We start from the raw sequence: 26188 nt of genomic DNA, 5'->3' as shown, positions 1-26188 counted from the left end.
GTGTCTACTGACATACAATTTGATATAGAGAGACATGTAAATATGTACATTCTAATAAATATTCTAATTGAATAATATCAGCTGTCATTTCTGTAGATATGCCTACCAATAGAACATACAACACTTCTCTGTTTGATCTGCTTGTCTCAGATGGAATGCAATCACTTCCTTGTATGAAGTGGCCACCAGGGGTCATCAGAATGCTTTTGTTTTTATTAATGTCTCCTTTTCTTTAGAAGCATATGCACACTTTGTGTTTTCATGGAAACTTTGTTAACCTATCACACAAAAAATGCAAAGTTTTTATGTTACCTGTTCAACCAAAAATTAATGCAGCTCTTTTCAGCTTCTTAAAGAGGCAGTAGATAAGGAAAACAGGGTGCCCAAGAGTGAGAAGCATATCCATAAATTTACAAGAGCCAATTTGCAAGTAGCAGCAATTACAACTTGCTTTTATCTTTTGCTGCCAAAGTTCAGGAAAAAGTTGACTTACAATATTTTTTTCGGATGTCAGTGATAGTGCCTATGTATTTCTCTGATGAATTCCAGTGTGGTCCACTGTACTTAAGAGGGTACTACAGTCAACAGTAGAAGGGGATTCAGATTGCGTTTTACTTTTTTTTTCTGTCTAATTTTAATTGATGTACTTGGTGAGAATTGTATCTTGCACGAAAGCATGTCATTTGGAGAATTCCCACAAACCACAGAACTTATTAGTGTATGTGGAAAATGGTATTTCTTTCTTGGATCTGATAAACTCTCTAAAATGAAGTGTTTTGTGAATGCTCACAAGGTGCTTTTCATCCATAAATACCATAAATAAAGTGCTATATGATTGCAGTCTTTCTTGGATTCTCAGAAGTTTCTATGGAATGTTTTTATTTCTGTTGTTACACGTATGCCTTCCTCTGGAAACAGTCAGAATTCTTTGATTTTGAAATTCAAAATATACAGACCTTCTTACATTTTCAAAAATCGAAAGTCTGGAGGTTATATTGCAATTTTTAGGAGATACTAGTGCATTTCCTCTGATTCTCTGTCTTGCACATGCATTCCTATTGATTCTGACTGCACTTGAAATCAGTGTATATCTGTGTATGTCTTTTTTTGACTTCCTCTTCAAAGCTGGTCTAATCAGTGTGCCCTGCTGCATTTAGCAGCATTTGGCTCTTTATGAAATGAGTGGATGACAAATTAGGGAGCTTTTGTGTTGCCAATTTCTGCCTACCTGGAAGGGCTCTGAGTGGTTTGGAAGCAGAACCAAGTGGGATGTGGGTAGTATTGGAAATGCCATTATAGTTTTTTCTGGTGGCTGTGAGAAAATGAAAATAATGGGTGCAGATAACGCCCCATTTTCAGCGATACACAAGGGATGACTATCAGGGGGCTTTTTATTTTGTCACTTGAACTGTTCTGGATAGATCTGTGTGGAAGTTTCAAAGCTTTAGTTTTGGAAGTCTGCAGCTTATTTGGAAGTCTCCTGTGGAAATTTTACCATCCTAGCAAAGTGGTGACCTTATGTGAAGAACAGGCTCATGATGCAAAGCTTGAAGTTCCTGCATTTTCGAGCTGCAAGGGAAAACAAATGTTAGTAATGGATATCATCAAATTCTCCTCAAAAAAATGGTGATCTTTGTTCCATTTGAATCGATAACCGTATTGTCTCCTGTATGCCATTATTGAGGATACTGTTAGCTTGGATTACAGTAATTTCACGAATACAAGCCGCACCAATTTGACCAAAATTTTGGTGGAAACCCGGAAGTGCGGCCAATATTCCGGGGCGGCTAATCTATTAACAAAATTCTAAAAGCTGCCAACACGGAAGTGAGAGCCCGCGGCAGCCCCAAGCCAAGCTGGAGCCCGGCCGGCCCCGGCAGAGGTGGGAAAGCCTGGCAGAGGCGGGGCCAGCAGTGTGGGGGGCGGGCGGCAGAGCCTGAGCCAGCAGGGCGGGGGAGCCCGGGAGAACTGGGGCTAGCAGTGCAGGGGAGCATGGCAGAAGCAGGAAGGCCGGCGGGTGGGGCTGCCTGGCAGCGGGGGAAGCCCAGCATAATCGGGGCCAGCAGCGTGGGGGAGCCCGGCGGTGCGGGGGCCTGCAGTGCCAGCCAGGGCGAGGAAACGCGGCGGCGGTGCAGACGGGAGGGGGCGGCCGGCGAGCCTGGTGGCGGCGGCGGCAGCCCTGCCGGCGGGGCGAGCGAAAGCAGCGCTCGCGAAAGCGCCGCCCGGCGAGCAAAAGCGCCGCCGCTCGCGAAAGCGCCGCTCGCGAAAGCGCCGCCGCGAGCCGCGAAAGCGCCGCCGCTCGCCGCGAAAGCGCCGCGGGGCGGGCGCGGCGCGGGCGCGGCGCTCGCGAGGCGCGGCGCGGGGCGAGCGAAAGCGGCAGCGGGGCGAGCGAAAGCGGCAGCGGGGCGGATGGCGAGCCCGGCGGCGGCAACCCTGCCAGCCGGGCGAGCGAACGCGGCAGCGGGGCGGTGCTGACGGGAGAGGGGGGCCAGCGAGCCCGGCGGCGACGGCAGCACCACCCGGCCAGCCCCGCCGAGCCGTGGTGCTGAGCTGGGCTACCCGGCCCCGTCGGCAACCATGAGCGGGCCGAGCCTGCCTGGCCCCGCCCCGAGCCAGTAAAGCCCGCTATGCCGCGATCCTGTTACTAATTGGCCAATTTGTGAAAGCTGCGCACGGATTCTCGCGACGAACGAAAGTGCGGCTAATATTCGGGGTGCGGCTTATCTATTGACAAAGACAGCAACATTGTCGAGGCACCGGGTGTGCGGCTTATAATCCGTGCGGCTTGTATTCGTGAAACTACTGTAGTCTTTCTCAAGGAAGTGAGGTAGCTTTGTAAGGCCATAAGACAGACATATGATTTGATTTAGGAAGGATGTTGTGCCCCTGAGAAGATGCTTATTTGACACAATGGTTGTACATTGAGATGAGTTGTTAACATGCAGTTTTGTGCATGCTATTTATGGAGCTCATTAAAATGATTTTGCTTCATTGTATCCATGATTTCACTGAAAGAATTAATTGTCTGAAAAGGGGAATTTTTACTGGAAAAAAAATGAAACTCTGTTTTCCATATGTTGCATCCTTTACAAACACTGCAGATTGGGCATTGAATACTTGGAGACAATAGTACTTGTGACTGAGAAGTGCTCTGGAAATTCTAATGCCAGGATTAGCATAAGAAAAAAGTAAAGTTAGTACTTGAAAACAGACTTTTTTGTGTTCTTCTGTACACATCCCTTCCCCTTCCCTTGGCATATGACCAAAGAGAGAAGTAAATAAAATTGCATTGACCATTAAGGAATTTTGAAGTTTGCTATAGGTTTATTGATCATCATTAAATTCTTTGTCCTTTTGATCTTAATTTAAGATTACTACTTTCTAAATTTCATCTGAGGATTAGAGCAGTGCAGGTCTTACACTGGAAAGCTTAACTGCAGTGTCTCCACCTTTTGGCATAGTAAGACATTATATACTGGTGGTAAAAAAATCAGAAAACTCAAATCCAATGTTTTCTATTTTCATCAAAGAAAACAAGCTTCTGTTCACAAATGACTTATGCTTGTGTATAGAACTGTAGCAGGCATGTCAATAATTATGTCAAAAAAACTTTGTATGAAGAATACAAAATTGAGTTGTTATCAGGTAAAAAATGACGGGGATTGCTCAAGAAGTGCTATTTTTCTCTTTTTTTGTTAGAATTTTCTACTTTACAGATAGTGCGATGGTGCTGAATTGTGATTGTGGGATGTTTTTTAAGTTAGTTTAGATATTGAATCAAGAACTCCATGATTCTGATGATTTGGAAATCCCAGTGGATGAAAAGGGAGAATCTTTAGCTATATTGGTTTATGTGATATAGCCAAAATACTCTGTATTATGCACTTGCAATTTAAAAATGTGTGTCTTATGCTTTCTGTAAGGATTTGGATAGTTGGCCTATGCAGATGTAACACATGTAACAAACATTCTGCTTTTAAAGATCTTGAAAACATGTTTCACTTCTCTCAGATATTTAGGAAATTATTGAAGAAAAGCACTATGTTTGAACACCTATTTACAGTAGAACTACGAGCTTAGCTTTTTCTGAGCAAAAATTTTGAGGCCACAACAGGTTTCTTTCTAAAACTCAAGAACAGCACTGTGCTGCAAAGAACCTTAAAATGCATTAGGTAATGTATGACTGTCTCCAAGCAGAAGAATTTGTTAACCTGGAGCTAATGTGGCAAATTAATTTTTGGTCATATCCTTTAAGGATCTGTTCAGCTGTACTTGATTTATATGAACATTAACAAAAGATTTATGTTACAAAAAGTCAACCCACTTTTGAGTTAGAACAGCTTCATTTTGAACACCGAATATGATGTTAAGAGAGCATTGTTTGACAGAACCAGGTTTTAAACTATGGAAATACAAGGATTTGGCTGCTGTCTGCTTAGCTTGGGTTTGATCCTGTGCTGCAGTTTTCTGCTGTGCTGTACCTGGCATTGCCATTGGTGCAATCTTGGAGCCTATATAATCATATTTTGGATTATTTATGCAATACTTGAAGTGATTACGTATTGTTGCACTTAAAGCACTTTTTACTTGCGAAAATGTGTCCAGATCATGCTTTAAAAGATGAAGGTTGCAGGAAACACGTGGAAGTTTACATCTTGCATTGATTTTAGTCTTGCTGGTCCACAGATAAGATCTTCCCCATTTCTACTGCTGTATGAGTTTGACAGCATTAAATTGCTATCAAAAGGTTTACTTGATCACACTAACAAGTAGAAGTTAGGTTTAAGTATATGCTTAAGGTGCCATGACTTCAGAGGGTTGCTTGTTACATCAAGAGTGTGTTGTTAGATTTGGTTAATAAAATTCCAGATGCTAATTCTTTGCTTGTGATGATGATCCCTGTGACAGACTAAGGCTTGATCCAAGATTAATTTTGTAGAAAGAAAATTAGCAAAATTTTCTTATGTGGTCACTGGGACTGACAATCTTTGAGTGCTGTTGATGCATTCTCCAACACATTGATTCTTCTGTATTACAATACCAACTGCAGGACAGTCCTTAATTAGTGTGGAATTGGTTTAGACAGACAGAGGGTTAGGACCACTCAGATTTATGACCAGCCTGTGGTTTGCCATTGTCCTAGTACCCTGTGGCAAATCTGGGAAAGAGCTTTTGGGAGAGAAGCTTGCAGCAGAGGAAACACTACAGGCTCTTTTTGTCTAGAGGCTGCTAATGGTGTGCTGAATGCCTTCTTTGAGTAGTGATAGCCATTCCTGCAATACATCTGTGCAGGAAGGAGCCCACAACTGCATTTGGGTATGAGGCACTACTCTGCATCAAGGAGGCTGAGGTATGTGCTATTGAAATTGTGTTAGAGGCAAGGCAGTGTGATCTGAGCAAAAGCTGTAGCAGAAAGAAACAGAGACGTGGTCCGGTACTCCAGATCTTGTGTGAGATGTGGAGAACTGAGCAGCGCTCAGTAAATTGCTGATCATGGTCCCAGCAAAAAGTAGTGATAGTAACCATTAAGTGTCTATCAGAAGATGTGCTGTTATCCTACAGGCAACTTTGAGAGAGTGAAAAGAAATTGGAGGCTATTTAATTCCTTAGATTAATTAATATAGGAGCAGTTTTAGAGAGACAGCAGCAACTACCTCATAGTTGTTTCCTTTCATAGAGAATACTTTCTGGATTTTGGTTTCATGCAGGTGCAGACTCCCGTATAGTGATATTTTGACACAGATTGTATGGAAGTGGGATGGAGGCAAATGTAACTTTGGGAAGGGTGTGCAGACTATCTTCATGGAAACTTAGATGTGTGGTAGTGATGAAGTTGGTAAATGTATTATCATTACCACATGTTGCCACAGGTAGTCTGCTATGCAGCTGGAAAGAAATTGCCTTGATAATGCTTACTGGTTGTGGGGGTAGATGTGAGGCTGTTGACTTCATTAGGAAAACAGAGTGCAGTCCCAGTCTGCATGCTAGAAGTTTGTCATGGAATGAAGGCAGAGATAAGGAATTAGGCAAAAAGTCTGGGGTGTAAGGCATCTTAGCATATTTGTATTACACATATGATTATTTTAATTTCATACTGAGGTTATTGGCAGTACCTATGAGGTTTATGTTTTGCATTTTTCACTTTTTCAGCAGCTAGTTTTTAGTTTTTACTACATACAGCTTACAAAGATAAAGTAAACGAAATACTTTTTTTTCCCGAAGCACTAGAAAAATCTGTAACTGGTACTATTGAGTGGGAGATAAGGTTGGACACTCTAACTGGGATTGCAATCTGAGCATGGAGCAGGATGAACTTCTATTGGACATTTACTGAACAAATGCTGAGAAACGAGGATAAAGATAAGATAAAGATAAAGTCTTCTGCAGAAACTGTGTGCAGAAAATCAACCATGTTTTTTAGATATATGAGTGGCCAGTGGAGATGAGCTGAATTTCTGGGGGAGTGTCAGAAAAGGCCACATTTTTGTTGATGGAGAAACCTCTAATTATCCCAATACAACTTTTGATAGTGGAAATGTTCAATGCCAATATTAGTTCCCAAGTTTTCTGATAAATCTTATGGATTTATCTGAGGGGAAAGTATCCTATAAAGAAGGTAGAGAATTGGTTTGAGATTGCAAATTGTTTTGTACAGTGAAGGAAAAACTGCTGCTCTTCCCAAGGGAAGAGTGATCAGGTCTCTGTGGTGGGCTGGGAACCCGCTGTGGAGGTGCAGCAAGGCAAAGGACCCACAGTTGCTTCTTTAAGGATGGACTTGTAACACTTGTCACTGTAGCAACTTGATATTTGACATTATATAAATAAAACTGTACTGCAGTTAAACCACATAATTTTAATGTGATCTATTTTTTTCTGTATCCCAAATAGTGCTCATAACCTTTTCTGGGTAAGCTTGCACTTCAAAGGCTTAATCTGGTCCTGCTATTAATTGCTGTAGTGTTTTTGGACATACTGTCAGTGTGCTGACTTATACCAGCTGAGACTATAGCCCTGACTGTTTCCCTTCTGACTAATTGTGATTAGTTTCCACGTGGCTTTGGTTTCCATGTGGTGAACAAAGAAAAATAGTAGGGCATAAGAATCAGAAAGCCACATTTAGGGGAGAATATCCTGATCCTCCAAAGGGCTGTTGTGATCTAGAGGTGGTTATTCTCTTGCTATTTAGTTATAACTAGCTTGGTATAGGTTTGGTCAGTGCTTCAGCTCAATGAGAGACCTACAATTGAAAAACCGTTCAATGTACATGACTAATGTGCATTCAATTCCTTAGGGGCCTTTCATAAATTATTCTTAAGCAGAAAAACACTTTTTTACTTCCATGGGAAATAAGTCCAACTGATTTGAATTTATTTTCTCAGTTTAATACTTTCCTACTTTGTCCTCAAAATTAAGCATAATTATTTCTTTTTTACCATGTACTTGAGTATTTTTTTGTTATCTACATTATCTGTATCAACATTGCAATTACTTAATCTTGTCAGGAAGTACTTACAGTTGTGGTCATGGCCTCATTCAATGGATAACTGAACAAAAAACTGAATACTTGGATCTGCAGCAAATTGATGTTTAAATCATACTGTAAAGCACATAGATAAACATTTAGTATTTAATCATCTGTTAAAATGAAATGCATTTTCAATTCTCAGTTGCTTCATATCAAAATGAAAAGGTAATAAATGTCAAGATTTGATTTCCCATCCCCATCCCTCTTATAAACTGTGTTGGTAGCATCAGTTTTCTAGTGGCGGCATCTTCTTGGAAACAGGAGGGTCACACGGGGCAGTTGAGCAAAGGCCTTTGGTAACTGGATTTGAACGGTTAGAGTTTGTGCTGGATCTCAAAGGTGCTGCCCTTCTCTGCACTGCTATTTCATGACTTTTTGTTTCTTCTCCCTCCTCCCTAATTGGGAAACAATTTTTTTAGAGGATATTTTAGGAAGGATGGGAAGCTATATTTGCAGCATATTCTTTTAGAATGTGGTTCTATTTGTGTTTTCCCTCTTTCTCTTTAGCAGATAACCTAAGCAGAGGAAGGAAAGCAAGCTGCGTACTTAAAATATTTAACATTTATGTTGCCTTTGTTTTGCTTGTTGTTGCAGTCATGATTATTTCTCCTGGGAACTTTTAAATTTGGGAAGCTGATTTTCTAGTTCAGGGGAAGTTAAATATTCCATGACCAGTTCCCTGAAAGCTGTTAGTATTTTATGTCCTAAATATACTTCCAGAAGCAAAGGTCACATTTGTCTGCCCAGGTTTAAAGCATGTAGAAGATTACTTGATTACATAAAAACTATGATATCTAAATGTTTGTTCACATGGTGCTCGTCACAGTGAGAGCCCTAGAAGGTGGTTTAGATACCATGATGAAACTGTCACCTTGTATCTTTCATTGTGTCTTTCTTCCTGCCATGATTTTAATTCTCTGGGTTGCATGGGGTTTTTAAAATTTAATTCTTTTAACCATTAAGTTTGCATAAAAGACTAATAATAACTCTTTTATTTTGTAGGTGCTAAACCAAATGATCTACATTTGGTAATATCACTATTAAGAATGGATGGGGAGGAAAAGAAGAAGAGAGATGACGCTGATGAGAATTTACAAGTTGAGTTGACAGAAGAATCCCTAAGAAATACATCAGGAGAAAATGCTGCATGTCGCTCTTCTCAGCAGATAACAAGGCTTACATCAGATGAAGTGTTCAGGGACTTTGAAAAGAAAGAAGAAGAGAATGGCGCAAACAAAACAGCACTTTCAGAATCACCAAACCTGGATGTTGTTGAAGCAGAGAAACTTGAAAATGTCTCCAGGAAAAGAAAGCAGAGTTCTTCAGAAGACATGAAAGATAGTGGAAGGAAATTGCAAAAAGTTTTAGCTGGAGAAGCATGTGGTGTGATAGCTGGAGCTATAAAGAAGGAAGGAGTCACCAGTTGTCCTGATAGTGACATATTTAATTCAGATATCCTGTGCCTACGTTATGATTTCAGATGTGCTGCTGATGATGCCATATTGAAAATTCACGAGGAAAATAAACATTCACAAAAGGTGTCAGCTGCTGTTCCTGATAAATTATATTCTTCAGAAGAAATCAGTGTTGTCTGTACAGCTGGAAACATAGACAAAGACTCTAAAGGCAAAATGAGTGATCAGTGTTTACCTTCCTGCTCTGATAAGGAAAAACATAAACAAGAAAGCCTCTCTAAACCATCCAAAGAGCAAACACACCCTCACTGTAATTGCATAGGTGAGTGTAGTTCAACATCGCATATGCATGTTAAGCAAGACCGTGAGAAATCCAAGATATTTTCTTGTGATCTTTGTGGTTTTCAGAGTGCTGAAGAGAGTCTCCTAAATTCTCATTTCCTCGGCAAGACTCACCTTCGACGCCAAAATCTTGCCGCACGGGGAGGATTTGTACAGATATTGACAAAAAAATCCTTTAAAAACCAACAATCTACTGCAACCAAAGAGAGGAATGTCAGGGCAAAACCTAAGACCAATAAATTAAGGGCAAGAACTGCTGATGCAAAGGAATTTAGTGTTTGCAGTGCACTGAAAGGCTCAAAAGTAAGTTTGTCTAAACAAAATGATGGCAGTGAACTTGTTGAAATGATGCCATCTTCAAATACTCCCACTGCCAAAAAAGATACTTTGACGGAGGAAATGTTGCTTTCTTCTGGTACAGAAGGAAATGATAAAGTTTATACTGAAAAACTAGAAATACCGGGACCATCAGAAAATACCTTGCAGAAAACAGAATCCCTTCCAACTACCAAAAAACTACCTAACAGTTTACGTGGGACAAGGAGATTCAATAAATGGAAACACAAAGGAAATGTCTTCTTGTTAAGGTTTTCATTTGGACAGAGTCGATCTTCTGCATTAAAAAGGCAGGTTAAAAGAAGATACAGCTTGTTGGGGAGTAGTAAGAGTCCCAAATCTGAAACTCAGATAGTACATGTGAAGCCTATGTCCAGCGCACAGCTTAAACATGATGAATCAAACCCTGTGTCACATAGAGAACTAGAAATAGATGCTAAAAGTAATTGTACTACTGCTGCAGAAATACAAGATCTTACTGAATACAAGCCAAATACCCCTTCTTCTAGTGCTGCAGATGCCAAAGATTCTGAAGTTAAACTTACTGCTGATGATGGTGCTCTTCATACTTGCATGGATTGTAGTCATGTTTTTCACAACCGAGAAAGTTTGGAAACTCATGTTGCAAAGCTTCACACGAAAAGGATCCAGTTTCATTGTCAGATGTGTAGCTATTCCTCTGGAGTCAGGGAGGACATGAAACAACACTGTCAGGACAACAAACACCAGATGGGTACTTGTAGTTTTCATTGTCAACTCTGTTCATTTACCAGCTTGAATGTGGTTAGCCTTCAAAGCCATATGAATGAAGTGCATAATATGTCCCATAGTTGTCCAGCTTGCGTTCTTTTTTTTCAGTTGGAAGAAGAGCTGATAAATCATCAAAAAAATGAGAAACACAATGGTTCATTATTTCAGCAAGCTACTCCACTGAGTAACACTGATCATACCTTGCAAGTGGTATCTTCCAGTGACTCAGTATTGAACAATAGCCAAAAACTTGCAAAGGAAGTGGAAGTGTCAATGCAAGCAAAAACTCCAGACTCTTCCTTCATAAATCACAGAAATGAACTAAAACATTCTGTTCTGAATAAAACCCAATTTCAATGTAAAAAGTGTTTTTATAAGACGAGATCTTCCACAGTTCTTACAAGGCACATAAAACTCCGACATGCACAAGAGTATCACTTTCTTTGCAAAGCATGTAATCTCTACTCACTGAGTAAGGAAGGAATGGAGAAACATATCAAAAGAAGTAAGCATCTTGAAAATGCCAGGAAAAACAACATTGGACTACGTTTTGAAGAATGTATTGTAAAAGTTTGCGTTGGTGTTGGCGGGATTAAATCAGTGGTGGATACTTCCATTTCTGGGAGTGGAAATGCAGAGTTGGATAAAGAAATTATACATGTTTCATCCTCTTCTGTGGAAAACATATCGAGAAATAAGGAATTTGTTCCACTTGAGCAAAGAACTGGTGAAAATGAATTGGTTTTAGCTGATGCATCCAGAGGTGGGAAACCTAAAGGTACTATTTCTAGGACATGTATCCATTGTGGCCTTTTGGCCTCCAGTGTTACGAATTTGACTGTTCACATCAGGCGAAAGCACAGTCATCAGTACAGCTATTTGTGTAAGGTTTGCAACTACTACACTGTCACCAAAGGAGATATGGAACGTCACTGTGCAACCAAAAAGCACAAAAGCCGTGTTGAAATAGAAGGATGTGGAAAACAGAACTCAGAGATCATCGTTAACCCTGAAGGAGGTAATTTTGAATCCATTAGCAAGAAGATTAACAGCCCTGTGACTGCCTTGCCTGAACATGTTGAGGATGGTGGCCTGTCATCAGATTTGGAAAATTCTGTCTTAGACAATCAGGAAGTTGAGCGAGGAGATGCTGAGTTAAAAACTGCGAATGCTAGTAGGCTGCCAGATTCGCAGCCTGCTAGGAATTCATCAAATATAAACCAATGTGTGTTTCTGGAACCAGCAATGGCTGCTCAAGATTGTGACCCAAGGTTCCAGAGAAGAGCCATGGGTGCAAATGACAACAAGTGTGTACACTGCAGCTTCATTGCTCATTCTGCTGCTTCTTTAGAACTGCATGTGAAGCGAAAACATACAAAACAATTTGAATACTACTGCATGGCTTGTGACTACTATGCTGTTACTCGCAGAGAGATGATAAGGCATGCAGCAACAGAGAAACATAAAATTAGAAGAGAATCTTATGTTTATTCTTCTAAAGAGGAAGCAAATACAGCAAATATCACTAAAGAAAGCAGTGCTTTGCCTCAAGAAGAGCACCATCACAGTACGGGAGAATCAAAAGCTATTTTAGATGAAACAAAGTGTGCCAATGATGCATCAGAAGGGGATCATATGAATAAAAGCTTTACTGAGTGTGCTGCCTTAAATGAAAATACATCTCCAGGAATCTCTAAAGATGTCAGTTCCCAAAATGCAGTAGGAGAGGAACTTGATAAGGAGTCTAGAAATGGAGGAGAAAACCCTTTTTGTGAACAATTTCAGCAAACTCCTCAGAGAGATAAAGTTGTTGAACTTGTTAAGGAAGTATCAATTAAAGAAACAGGTACCTGTGACATGCAGAAAAGCAAACACGGTCAGGAACTGCTCAAGTCAGATGATGATTGCACTGCAGAAGATCAAAATAGATCAAGCAACACAAACTTCAATTCAGAAAAAGGTGTGGAGAGCTTGGAAGAAAATAGTGAAAACCCAGAAGCAGAGTATAGAGATAAAGACAACCTCATAAAAAAATCACTGAAGAAAAATAACCCACTTATGCTAGCTCTTCCAGAAACAAGTAGTGCAGTAGAGCAATCAAATTTTGCTGGAAACACTGGAGAAACAGCACAAAATAGGCATAGTTTAGATGGTAACAGAAGTTTCAGAGAGGATCCTACTGGGGAGGAGGAAGAAGCCCTTATGGAAGCACAACATGAAGCTGAAGTAACTATAAATAACAATGTTTGGGAGGCAGATGGCTCAACAGCTGAGGGTACGCAAGAAAGTAGTAATGAGGCTTTAGGAACAGTTATCAGTGCTGATGATAAAGGAAAGGCAATGCAAAATGTTGGCAAGTTTGATTCTTCTATAGTGAGGTTAAAAAGTCACCAAGATGGGGAGGCCACTGACCATTCTGCAGAAGGACACATGTCAGGGGTAGTGAAAGCTAGTGAGCTCACAGTGAAAGCAGACACTTCAACAAGTGGTGGGAAAAAGAAGAAGTCAGAAGGAATTTCCCTTGGGGAATCAACACGTATTCGCTGCGATGACTGTGGTTTTCTAGCAGATGGTTTGAGCGGACTAAATGTTCACATAGCCATGAAGCATCCTTCAAAAGAAAAGCATTTTCATTGCTTACTCTGTGGAAAATCATTTTACACAGAAAGCAACCTTCACCAGCACTTGGCCAGTGCTGGGCACATGCGAAACGAGCAGGCGAGCGTGGAGGAGCTGCCCGAAGGAGGTGCGACCTTCAAGTGTTTGAAGTGCACGGAGCCCTTCGATTCAGAGCAGAGCTTGTTTCTCCACATCAAAGAGCAACATGAAGAGCTGCTGCGGGAAGTCAATAAATACATTGTTGAAGACACTGAGCAGATAAACAGGGAGAGGGAAGAGAACCAAGGCAATGTCTGCAAGTATTGTGGGAAGATGTGTAGAAGTAGCAATTCCATGGCCTTCCTAGCTCACATCCGTACCCACACAGGTATGGAAACGCTGTCATTGCAATTGGTCTCTTTCAAAGAGAGTGAATTATACCATTGGTCTTTTTTTGCTTGTTAAGCCTTTTAATATTTCTTATGAACTGGCATTTGTATCGCCTGATGAGCCCCTGATGAAATTCAAAATTATCTAAAAGGGTATGAAAATACAGTGATCAAAGGGCAGAAAATGTAAGAACGTTTCAAGTACAGTCACCCTTCTGCTTTTTGTTTCATATAGAGAGATTTTCTTCCTTTTAATCTCAATTGTAACCATTGATTGGTTCTTGTATTTATATAATGAAGCAGTGGTGGTTTGAGAGAACAGTTATCTGTTCTTGCTAACTTTTCCTTCTGTGTGGTAGTTTAATAGCCAAATTGTTTGTTTCATTTCAATTAAGTGAAACTTTCAGCATTACATAATGCTTCAGAATAGGCATTTGATATTACATAATTCTTAAATAAATACCAATAAGAAACAACAAGAGGTTTTTGTAGAAATAAGTTATAGCAGTTGGAATTGGTCAGCCTTTTTGGAAGGTGGTATGCAGTGCTGATGTGTTGCACAGGGATGTAGCATCTGATTTAGTTTCTGTGCTGATCACACTTTAAATTCATTTTTATGTTTAATTTTAAGTGGAAAATTTAAAAACATTTCTGTAGAAAAATGCATAAGCTGCAGTTCTAAATTTATGTAAAAATTCACTGCGATGTTTCTATAAACCTGCCATACATTCTTTATTTTAAATAGACAGCTTTTCTAAATCACTGAGCTCTGCTTAGACAAGTGGTGTCTCCATGGTTGAATTTATGAGTGGATTTGAATAATAAATTCACATTTCAATGAACATATTTTCATTAAAACTGTAAGGTTTATTTTACTGTACTTTTAAATAATGGCTTATTATGGAAGCTATAGTTTAAATTCATGCAGTATTTGAAACTTAGTGCATGGTTACAAGGAAGAGAACAAAAAGGTAAGAAAAAAGAAGCATAAAAGAATGGTAATTCCTGGCATAATCCTAAAATAGTTTTGTAAGTTTTTTTTATGAAAAGGCAAGGGCGTGACTGGACAACAAATCCTAAAAATTAATCTTGGGGAACAGGGATATTGTATTTCAAACCTTTCAAAGTATTTTACTAGAACTGCAGTATTCATGTATACCAATAACTCACATACTTAATACTTTCAGCATTACTTCTGTCCTGTCAATAGCGCAGTTATCTGTATTGCTTCAGCTAATATCCAACTTTGAATGCAGTGTTAAGTCTTTAGAGGAATGCTCATGTTCACATGGTCAGAACAGCTGTATAAGCCCTTAATATGCCCTCTTACGGCAGATAAAACTGAATAAAACTAAGGGGGAGGATGCTAATGGGGCTCTCTTTAGAATTCTTTATGCAACTGTCTGGTCAAGACATGTTGCTTATAATTGATGTGTCCATTACTTGAATTCTCTTGTAATTATAGTCAATAAGTCTTGTAAATGTGTTAAAGCTCACTAAAAGCATACAAATTCAAGAACAGAGTAAGGCTAATAATTTAAAATAATCAATGTAGGCATTTCAGCACTTAATTTCCCTTGTGTGTTGATAGCTGATCATTCTTAATCCATTAAGATTTATTTAGTCGTTTACAATGCAAAATAGGTTTGCACTGGTCACTTGTGCCATTTGAAAATGTCCACCAGGTTAAGTGCAGAATGTAGTCCATTAGTCTTCCTTGACTATATGTATTAATTGCATTTAAAATCAAGTTAATGTGGATGTGAAAGTGAGGTAACTATCAATATATGACAAAGCAACCCTACTTACATAAGTTACATCATTGATTGTAACATTTAGTAAAAGTTAGTGTACTTTTTAACGTCTTGTGTGTAGGTCTTATCATGGAGTATATTTTTACTGTGCTTTTGGATAGCACTAAGCATGCAAAGCAGCGGAAGAATGCATTTAATTTTGCAAGTCATTTTTTGGTGCAGAAGTATAGAAGGGTTACAACAGAGAGTTTTATCTGCCCTCTGTCTCATTGCAACTTTAAATGAAATGTTTTGCTTATGCTTTGCTCATTCACATATATAGCAATGTGGAGACTTTTATTAATAGTTAATGGGAAGAAGGCTTTTTCTTCCAATCTGTATTTTCCTGTTTATGGTTTTCTTCTTATAGAACCTTTTCTTCCCATCTGTATCACAGTGGATGCAGTTTAATAACAAACAGATGTTTAAGTTATTGGGAGTGGTGGCAGAGGGAAATTACCTACTGCACCAAATGTATGTACACTTTTTGTAACATTGATGAGGCCAAGTCCACCATTTCCAGCTTCTCACCTGTCCCAGGGTAACACAGGTACATAAGAGCACATTTTCTCATTTGTTGTTCTGATTATGTGTTTTTAAAAAAGTCTGTCATCAGCACCTGGATGTGCATAAATAGGTTTATATACACGTGTATGTACGTGTAACCATCACCAACTCCTTTCCTTTTTTTTAATTGAGTAATCAGTGATGATTTGGGGTGGTGAAGGGAAGGGAAAGTTGCAGAAAGATACAACTAATAATTTCCATTAATGGAAAAATAATGTTTCAAAATACCATTAAATAATGTAGGAGATTTTCACATTGCAAATGAAAGGAAAGCTTTGCTATAGAGAACCTAACAAGTAAGTCCATCACATGTTGACAAGTGAAAATGAGGAAGTGTAAAGAAAAATAAAAGGAGTAGTAGAGGTGGAAGACTTTTTAGTTTGCAATTGATGGAGGTCCTATAAACTTAATTAACAATCAACATCTGAGGAAAAATCACCTGCAACCGCATCATCTTTGTTTCTTTTCTCATCAGACTTCTCAGTTAATGGCAGTTGTGCCCAATGCAAGTGTGCTGTATTACTCCCCATGTCCCAAACATAGGAGGAAATGGTATGATGACATTTCATGTGGCTCTGCTCACTTTGTTTGGGCCTGAGTTAGGAACACAGCAATGCCTGAAGGTATAGATCATGTTGCCTTTGGCTGGCTTAAAGCTGTGACTGTGAATTTTTTCTTATAGCTTTGGGTCTGTATTGTCCTAATGTAAAGCGCAGATTATGAACTCAATGATTTTTTTACAAAACAGTAGAATTGTTTATGTCTCCCTGACCTGCACTCTTTAATTTAGTCTTATTTTCAGTTTGGTATGGTGGTGTTGGTTTTTGTTTGTTTTGTTGTTGTTCTGTTTTTGTTTTATTTGTTTGTGGTTGGTTGGTTGGTTTGGTGTTTGTTAAGAGCCTTATTGTTTCCTGCTACCATCAGAAAAGATACATTTGTTTTCCATGCCATAACTTGTGGGTAGTTTGGTGGATTTTGGGGCTTTTTTTGCCTTTTTCTGGCTATTTTTTTTGAGTAAAGATGATGCAGTGAAAACATTTTTCTCTTTTTTTTTTTTTTCCTGAGAACTTAAAGCCAAATGTGAATTCAGTAGTATCACAGTTCAAAACAGCGTAAGAGAACCACTGAAGTTGTTGCTAAGTGTGGCTAAGAAATAACTGTTTTACATTATTTCAGACAGCTTTATGGCGAATACATTTTTTTTTTCTAACATTAATTTATATCTTAGTCTAATGTCTTCATTTTTAGTATAAAATTTTGGGTTGCTTCATCCAAGAACATACTGGAACAAATTTGGCACCAGCAACCTAAAAGGGAGATACACTGCTTTTGTTTCAGGTGATAAGTACTGACTGGAGCCTGCCAGCAGTTGAATTTTCATGGAGTTTAAATGGAGATGTTAACAGATATTCAGCTCTGGATCTGAGAAAAAAAAAATCAAAACCCCTCAAGGCCTCAGTGATTTTTGGATGAGAGCAGTCAACAGAATAATACATTTCTGTATTGTCAGCACACTGTGGTCACGATTGGTCTGAACTCGAGTTCTTCACAAAGGAGTCATGTAAATGGAAAACAGCAAAGGTCTTGTATGGAAACCCTGTGGGACACCTGCAGTAACAGAATGAGGAACGAATTTACAATTTAATCAGTAGGAGAGAAACTATGGGAACATAGGATAGAATCCACATGGTATTTGAATTCTGTGAGAAAAAAGAGTAGTATAAACACCAATAGATTAAAAAAAAATCCTCTTCACCTGTGGCTTTGTTGTTATGAATTGTCCAGCTAAAGATCATAAGTTAAAACATCAACTTCTAGTGGACTTTTAATGCGAAGATAATTTTTTTTTAATTTGCCCTGGTCTCTTTGTAGAATGCAGTGTTGATTTGAAATGTCACCAAATTAATGATTAATTCAGTTTTATCAGCATCATTTAAATGAACTGGGATTTTTTCAGTGTGATTGATAGAATGTGATTGCTGTGAGCTGCAGTCTGAACCTGCTTTTGACATTTAAACATATAAAGCTGACTAGATATAACCATTGAGGTGCTAAATATATTTTACATCTACTTCCAACAGTAGAAATGGAAGTATTAAGAGATCTGGCTTCATTGTCATTGAACTGTGAAATATTCAACCTTGTCTGCCCGTGCTTAGTACTGTTGACTTTTTTATTTCAGTTAGAAGATTAAAATTAAATGCTTCATTTTTCGTTAGCTTTTGGGAATTAAATTGAAATTTAAGACTCTAAAATTTTTTACTAAGATCCTCAATTTCACCAGTGGATTGTTGGAGGATATTCTATTTTCAAGGGCAAAGCAAAAAGGTTCATTGATCAAGTATGATATAGTGCAACATTTCTCTTATCATAGCTCTTTATGTATATTTATTAAAGATCCCATATTTCATATTGTGCTTAACTCTATTGGAAGAAATACTTCACAATACATATACTAAACATAATATGGAGACTCTTTGACCATATTGTACTTACTTTTAACTGCAATTCTGTGATTTTGATTTATTGATTTAAGGATTTAGTGGTCAGAAAATTAGAAAGTGCTTCTATTCTAGAAAGATGTTACTGCATAATAACCTGGGGACTGACATGTGCCCAATTTAACAATGTCAGTAAAAAAGGTAGTTTTTCCATCTTGAGAGATGATCACTGTTAATTAAGATAGACAAATAATTTGACTTTTTGCTGAACTGATGTGGTACAAGAAATAGGTTGATACTTTTTCCTTGGAAGAATAATTTCAGAGTTCTTCGGTCTACAGCAGACATTTAATATTAAAGTTTGTTCTTGAAATAAATAATAGCCAAAATGTCAATACTTCTGGTTTGCAGAATAATCATAAATTCTTGACCATAAAACAGTCATAAAGGCATAATATTTTATCCACTGTATATTCATACATTGCATGCCATTACAATAGCTAGGTGATGAATCATTTGCTGTGTGTGACAGAACAAATCTGAAATACCAATGCTAATGTGAAATCTATTCAAAGTTGGAAGACTTGTAATATTATTTTACTTTAAAAAGATTTGCTTAAAAAAAGTACATTTTGCAGTTTAAACCAATACCAAGCCACTTCAAGACCATTACCTGAGTTTCAGCATTTGGCCATTGGGAAAGGCGTAGAACAACTTTTGCCATCTTGTTGAAATGTTATCTGCCTATTATGTTTTCTTCTCGTTTTAATGTATTTTGTGGATTTTTAATGACAAGAAAAAGACCAGATTAAAAGTTCAGAGAGTATTTTCTTTGATCTTGAACTTGAGGAAACTTAATGAGTAATGTATAGACTATAATGTATAGAATATACTGTCTGTGTCCTGGGAGTTATATGTACAAGACACTTTTTTTCATTAGGCAAAAATCCCAAACAGGTTAAATATTGGATAGGTTTTTAAAAGGTTATTTTTCCTCAGGAATTTTTATTTCTTTAACCATGGGTGATATTTTATTCTAATTCACCTCATATCTTATGCTAAATTTTACTTAGGATCAAAGCCATTCAAGTGCAAGATATGCCACTTTGCAACAGCTCAGCTTGGAGATGCCAGAAACCATGTCAAGAGGCACCTTGGGATGAGGGAATACAAGTGTCATGTCTGTGGGTGAGTAAATTGAAACAGTCTCCACCATGGTTAACCAGGAGAAGAGCACAGAATATGCATTGTTTCAGAATTGAAAACTGTGATGTGAGCAAGAGTGGCTAAAATTATGCATGCATATCCTCCTTTCCATTGTTATGGTAAATTCCTTAAATACAGTTATGACATTCTTTTCCCACTTCTAATCCTGCACTGAAGATGAGCAATTTTATGGGCTACAAGGTCAATTTGAACCTGTAATCTGTAAATTGACTAAATTATAGGATGTTCATTCACATTGCCAGGGAGAACTGTAAATTCCATTTAAAGACATAAAAAATATATAATATAGACTTTACTGTGTGGGGTTTTTTCTTTTGCAATACTGTTATAATTTTAGTACCATTAACAGATTTCTGGACTCCATTAGGGTTTTCATTCTTTATGAAAACAAAACAGAAGACAGATTTTTCAAACAAACGGATCTAAAATATTGCAGGCATAAGACTTTTAAAATAAATTTAAGTCTTTTATGTGTACTTGTGTTTCTGTTTGTTACCCAAAAAATCTTGTTTTTCTTTTAACAATCGTTATTTCCTTAGAAGGATCGTTCATAATGTTTAATTGTCCTTCAAATGTGTTGCATTTAATAGGAGGCATTGAGACTCCTTAATGCAAAACTAATTAATTTAGCAGAAATGTTTAAAAGGTTTTAAAATGCCATGGCATATATGGTACATCATAGGACATTCAAAGTTGGATTTTAATACCCTAGTTCTGATTAAAAATATATTTTAATGTTATTATGCTGAAGAAATTAACTAATATATGCATCATATAAAAACATTTTACGCAAACCTATGTAACTGCTATAGCAGTCTTATGGCTAATGTGTAGAAGAGCACAGGTTCAATTAGATGGTGCGGTGCACACATGCATGGTGGGCTGTGATGCTGGGCATAATATTCAGCAGGAGGAGGTTTTTTAGCCTTAGTGTACCAATCTACTGCAGGACAAAGCGAGTTACACGTTTTAGAAGACAAGTGAATCTTCAACCGAACACGCAGCTGAGTGATTTTCACTGATTCATCTCTGTTTTTCAAATAATTTTGCATGTGGCATTATAAGATACTTTGAATGTGTTTACTCACTTAAGAAAACTAATTGCTGACTTCTTGAAATGAGAAATAAAAATGTATGAGTCCACTGTATATCAGTAGTAGAATAACCTGTGCTACTCCTTACTTTGAAGCATAGCTCAAATGAGCATGGTAGAGTATTTTATATTGTTTTAAAAATCTTATTTACTGTCTTTGCTTTATCAATTGCCAAGAATTTGACATGGAAGATACTAAAAACTACAGATCCATGGAAGTGTTAAGCGAAGGCTAAAATCTCTTCCTTAGAAATTGCCCACAAACTTGACAATGGTCGTTTGTTCAATTCCCTTTTAACTTAAATTGAAAAATCATAATATTATTTAACTATTTCCTTGTGAGAGGAAAAGTAAAAAAAAAATTCAAACCGGCTAATACAGTATCATTTACAAAAAAAGAAGAAAATTAAAATTATTAGGATTTGACATAGTACCTAATTTTTTCAAAAACTCATTCTATCACTTCAGGATTGACATGTCTGACAGAACCCGTCTCAGAAATTCATAACTCTCGGCTGGCATTCACAATAGTTATGCAAGAGAGAGAGCAAAACATGTATGAATGGTTTAAACTTTGGATTGAAATGGTAGTCACTTTGATAAGCTGATTGCTTACTCTATGCTGCTGACATGTCATGCCTGGTAGCCAGGCAGGTGCTTATTTTCCATTTTTCTGTATTGTTAATTTTCATCTACAACATGGAGCTCTGCTGTTTAGGTATAGCAAAACAACTGGAGAAGAGACATGCACCACAATACCCCACACTTAAAAAACTGATTTGTATCCCTGTTTTTACTTCATGTGCACCAAAAATGTATTTTAGCAATCATATACTAACACTGATTTATTTGGAAAAGACATTTTTGCACTGTAGCTAACAATCCTGAAGAACTCATCAGGATTTGAAGGAGGAATGACCAGAGCAGTTTGAACCATAGTCCATATAATGAATATGCCAACTTATATGTGGAAGAGGAGAAAAAAGTGTTAATAGCCTGTGCTGTATTTGTGCTCTTTTAATTGAAAGGATTGGGTAGCATGTTGGTTAAAAAAATAAAGTAGCAATATAAAAAAAGATAAAATTGCTAGGATTGGCTATCGGATTAGTGGCACTATAGAGCATTGGTACATTAACACCACTGACAATGTCAATTCATTATCATTGATGGCTAAATAATCTTAGAAATGCTCAGTGGACCTATTAGTTCCTGAACATAAGCAGCTCATGCTGCATTTCTTCATTAGCTTTAATTGCTATAAATTTTACCTTTTTAAAAATCATGCTTTAAAAGGTGAAGTGATCTTTCAGGAACATTAACTCTGTAATTTTGTCACAAACAGAAGGTCCTGCACTATGTTTTCTTTTCTACAGTAGTTAATATTCTATCCTCTGACTTTTAGATTCTCAGTAATAAGCCCTCTGCTAGTTGTGAGGATAAATTGTGTTTCAAAAGCTTTTGAATCTGCTTGGGCACTTTTTAAAGGTGAAATGTCAGTGCAACATCATGGTGTGGTGTCAAAATACCACGTTTTTCAAAGACAAATGATTTTGAAATTTTGGTCTTAAAAAAAAGGCAAAAAGTGTATTTTTGGTGATTTTTTTTTTAGGAAGGGTTTGCTGTGTCTCAATTTTCCAAATGATCCTCATATTTACATGCTACAAAGTACACAATATATAATTCAGCTAGCTGTTGAAAAAGGCAGTAATTTTGCTGTGTTGTTTTATTTTTTTTAATTGAAGTTCAGGGTTTGTTTTTCTTCAGCTGCACAGCAGAAACTACATGACACTGAAATTGGACACCGCTCATGTTTTAACATTTGGAATAAACCGTCTGCTACTCATTGCCTTATCGCAGATGTGTGTTAATTGTTTTCTTTTCCATACCCATGGCTGTAAAATACATCCCATTATTTCAGGGGTAATGTCTATTTTCTGTGTGACCTTCTTTCATTTTTGAAAGTCTGACTTTGAAATTGGCTAATAATCTGGGTTAGGTGAGCAAGTCTTGGTTGCCCAGCATTTAAATTTTTTGTTTCATTTGCCTGGTGAAATGCTGTGAAAAGGCTTATCATGCACTTTTAAAATTTTATCTGTTAGGTAGGATATGAAAAATGTGTTGTTCTGCAATTGAGATTTTGAACAGAATTTATAGGCAATGCTTGATTTAAAAATATATCTATTATTCCTTTGCCTTTTTCTTGCCTTTGCTTTTAGAAACAGAATTTTGGGTGTGTAGTTACATGTTTTAAGTAAGAGTGGCTGCTTCCTTGCTTTTCTTTTTCTTTTCTTTATGACCACTCAAAAATCGATTGAAGAAGATGAGTATAAGGTAGGTTTGGATTGTTAGAAAATTTTCAGTATTTAAAACGTGCACATAAACATTTTTTGTTACCTTCTTACAGATTGAAAGAGTGTTTGTAACAATGCCTTTATTATGTTTATTACACATACAGTTTTTAATATATAGTAGTTAAGTGTTTTGAGAACAAATGTAAGCCTTTCTAGACACAAAGGAATTTGGAGGAGAGTCAAAGATTTTTTTTTCTGAATTTTGCTGGAGTAGTTATGTCTTGTAGTTTTTTGATGTGGTGTTTTGGTTTTTTTGTTGTTGTTTGTTTTTGTTGTTTTGTTTGGGATTTTTGCTTTGTTTTGGTCTTTTGGTGGCTGGAGGTATTTTCTTTCTGCTCCTTAGTTCTCTATATGCTTTGAAACTCCTTTTCTCAATTAATTCTGGACATACCATAGGATGTTCTGATAAATAAGTGTTTGCTAAATTCAGTTATTTCTTAAAACCTCAGATAAACTTTGGGGACAGTTACAGGGTCCCAAGCATGGAAATAACCTCACTTCTTCTGCTGTTGTCAATGCTAAGAGTAATTTGGAGATTTGTATAAAGTTCAGTATTTTAATGACACTGGTTGCATGGAGAATGTCTAAACGAAACTACTCACCTATATTGAGCATAGTGACTAATAGATCTTTGTTCTTGCTAGATAAGGATGTGCTTTGACCAGCTGCATTAAAAAAAAAAAGGCTATAGTCCTGTTTGTTGTTTCTGAAAAATCTTCTAGATTTTCAAATTTTTAAACTGATTATTATTATACAGACTACTTTTACAGTGAAAGGCTGCTCTTAAGATTGCCTTTAGCAAGCAAAAAAGACTTATTAATAAATTTATTGGTAGGAACAGGAAAAGCATTGTATTTTCAAGGATGCCTTAACGTACTGTAATGTAAATTAATTATTTATACTTCTGCAGTTTGGGAAATCTTAAATAGAAAGTTGCTAGTAAAACTATTTTTGTGTGGTATTACCTAGTTTTTGTGCATTAGAAGGGATCTCTGTGTAGATGATTATAATGTCACTTTCTGACCTTTGCAGCTTGAATAATTGTAAATCATTGCTTCATAACGTGTCAGAGAATGTCTGTACTAGGGAATTAAATGGCAGAATATAATAGACCAAATTATTGCCTGTCATGTTTTCAACAACACAGTTAGTATTTGAGTTACACTTAATCATTACGTGCATTAGCAACTTCATTGGAATCCAGCTTCAGGCTGAGCATGAAATACATTACATTATTTAAACCTCTAATGGTAGAAGTCATTTATTTGTGTTGAAGTGTACAACATGCAGAGTTTCATAAAGCAAGGAACACTTGAGAGCTTAATTTATCCAAATCAAAGTCTAAATGCAGATAAACACAAGTGGCAAAAATTAGTAATTTTTATAGTCTGGAAATATTTAAAAATACATGGTTGTGGATAATTGTAGGCAGCAGGAATAAATTAAAATCACTATTTTTAGTCAGTTCTGAGAATTAAAACTTTTAAATCTAAATAATCAAATGCATCATGAAATTGCATTTTTGAACGAACAATTAATTATACACATCATGTCTACAGATGTGTCCAAACAAAAAATATATGTTTGGTGCAGCTGTTTAGATCAGAGATAATTGCATGTGAAGTGACTGTTCCAGATTCAGCTATTCTTAGTTTCTCTGTCTGTATTTTTCCACTTGATCCTATCATATACTTGTGTCCACATTTACTTTAGTAAAGAAAAATGAGGTGAACTTACATAAGAGCTTTCCAAACTTGCATATCACTTTAAAAAAAATTAAAAAGAAAATGCTAGAAAAATATCCAAAGTTAAGTAACATATGTGTTATCTTGCCATTTTTTGTTCAGCTGTCTTTTAATTTTGTTAGATTTGCAAATCTGACCTTCAGTACATAGTCTCTCTTTTTACTATTTAAGAAAACTACTTGAAGTGGAAGCAATTTACTTTTATTCAGAAAAGCTCCCAGCACCTTTAAACAACTGGTACGGATCCCAGGATGTGTTGTGTAAGACTGTCCTGGCTTGAAAGTCTGCCATGGAATTGGCTGGAGTTGGCTGGTGGGAGACTTCTGTACTGGCAGTAGAAGAAGTCTTCTGTTGGAGGCTGCTATAACAATTGATGCAGAGCAATCACGACCAGCTTTCTCCCTTTATAAATGGGTTTTTAGCAGTTTGTACACTGAATGGGATTATAATAATGATTTAGTTGTGCTTGCTGAAGAGACAAGGTATATAAGGGACATATTACATTGTATTTTGTATTTGGAGATACACAGAGCTCCATAGAGTCCAATTCAATGCACTTCCAAATGGAGCTGTTGAGATGCACAGAGGTGTGGCACCTGTAATTACTGCTTTTACAGACATGCATTTTTAATATTTTACTTTATTGTAGATTGCTTTAATATGCAAGACACGTGCACTTCTGCTAAGCCATAGGCAACTCTCTCTCAATACATCCTCTGGCCATGCAGGGTGGGGTTGAGCCGTTTCTGAGGGTGCAGGTCTTGTGACTAATGGGAAATAGTCTGACTGTGCCAATCTTGGTGTTTAACACTTAGTGCTAAGGCTAGCTGCATTCCCAAAGTTCAGTGTCCCAACTGAAAAAGGGACTCCTGTCCTGATCATCGTGGTTTAGAAGGATTGGCCCAAAGGTTGAGAAAGATGCTGTTAAAAAATGCCATCTGTTGGCAGAACGAGGTGGCAGAAAGATAACTCTGTTGTGGTGACCATGAGAAGAAGGGGGATGAGAATTGTTGGGATGGGTAGTTAGTAGTGACAGGGAGAGAAGTTTGATTAAAATTGTGGATGGGTTGTTTTGTCAGTAGACTGAAGTAGCATGGTTTGATTTTATATCCAGAATTCAGAAGGCTTGTATTTGTTTTATTTTTTGTTTTAGTCCATTGGGCATAGGAATTGCAACGAGCTCCTATTTCAGCTGTGATTTTCCTTGCTACTTTACTTTGAAATTTAGAGGAAAAATAACTGACCCTAATATTTATCAATGAATATCGCTTCCCTAGTACTACAGGGTTTGGTAAAAGGATCAGGATGTTACCCAAAAAGGGACAAAATAGATTCTGATTTATGTTTTTTATCCTTAACTGTAAGTTGTTGGAATGCCCTCAGTTTTAACCAAAATTAATCTATAAGAATTGACTGCGAAATCAATCTGTTGAGGGAGGTTGGATTTTTTTTGTGTCCAGTTGTACTTGCCTCAGATGTATTACTGTAACATAGCTTCTTCGGTGGTTACTGCTCAATTCATTGGAGCACCTCAGGATCTCAGAGGATGCGGTGTGCAGTACATCCACATCTTCTTTCACACTTAAATTGTCTGTTTGAAAACAGACTTAACTTTG

At 37.4% G+C, this 26188-nt stretch overlaps 1 protein-coding gene across 4 annotated transcripts in view; it reads left to right on the top strand.

Annotated features, from left to right (window-relative positions):
- ZNF407 (zinc finger protein 407) overlaps positions 1 to 26188 on the top strand; it is a 344392-nt gene that overhangs the window by 17939 nt on the left and 300265 nt on the right. For 3 of the 4 annotated variants that reach the window (XM_033061690.1, XM_033061665.1, XM_033061681.1), the window contains exons 2-3: positions 8528 to 13354; positions 19230 to 19344. In XM_033061690.1, coding sequence (XP_032917581.1) covers positions 8572 to 13354; positions 19230 to 19344 — 4898 coding nt within the window. In that variant the 5' untranslated portion in view covers positions 8528 to 8571. Of the gene's footprint in view, positions 1 to 1048; positions 1588 to 8527; positions 13355 to 19229; positions 19345 to 26188 lie in introns of those variants that run through there. The other variant, XM_033061673.2, reaches the window with a different exon arrangement.

This window comes from Catharus ustulatus, chromosome 1, assembly GCF_009819885.2.
Source record: "Catharus ustulatus isolate bCatUst1 chromosome 1, bCatUst1.pri.v2, whole genome shotgun sequence".
NCBI lineage: Eukaryota > Metazoa > Chordata > Aves > Passeriformes > Turdidae > Catharus > Catharus ustulatus.
Note: the sequence above shows the minus strand (reverse complement) of the source record. Positions and strands in the feature narration are given on the sequence as shown.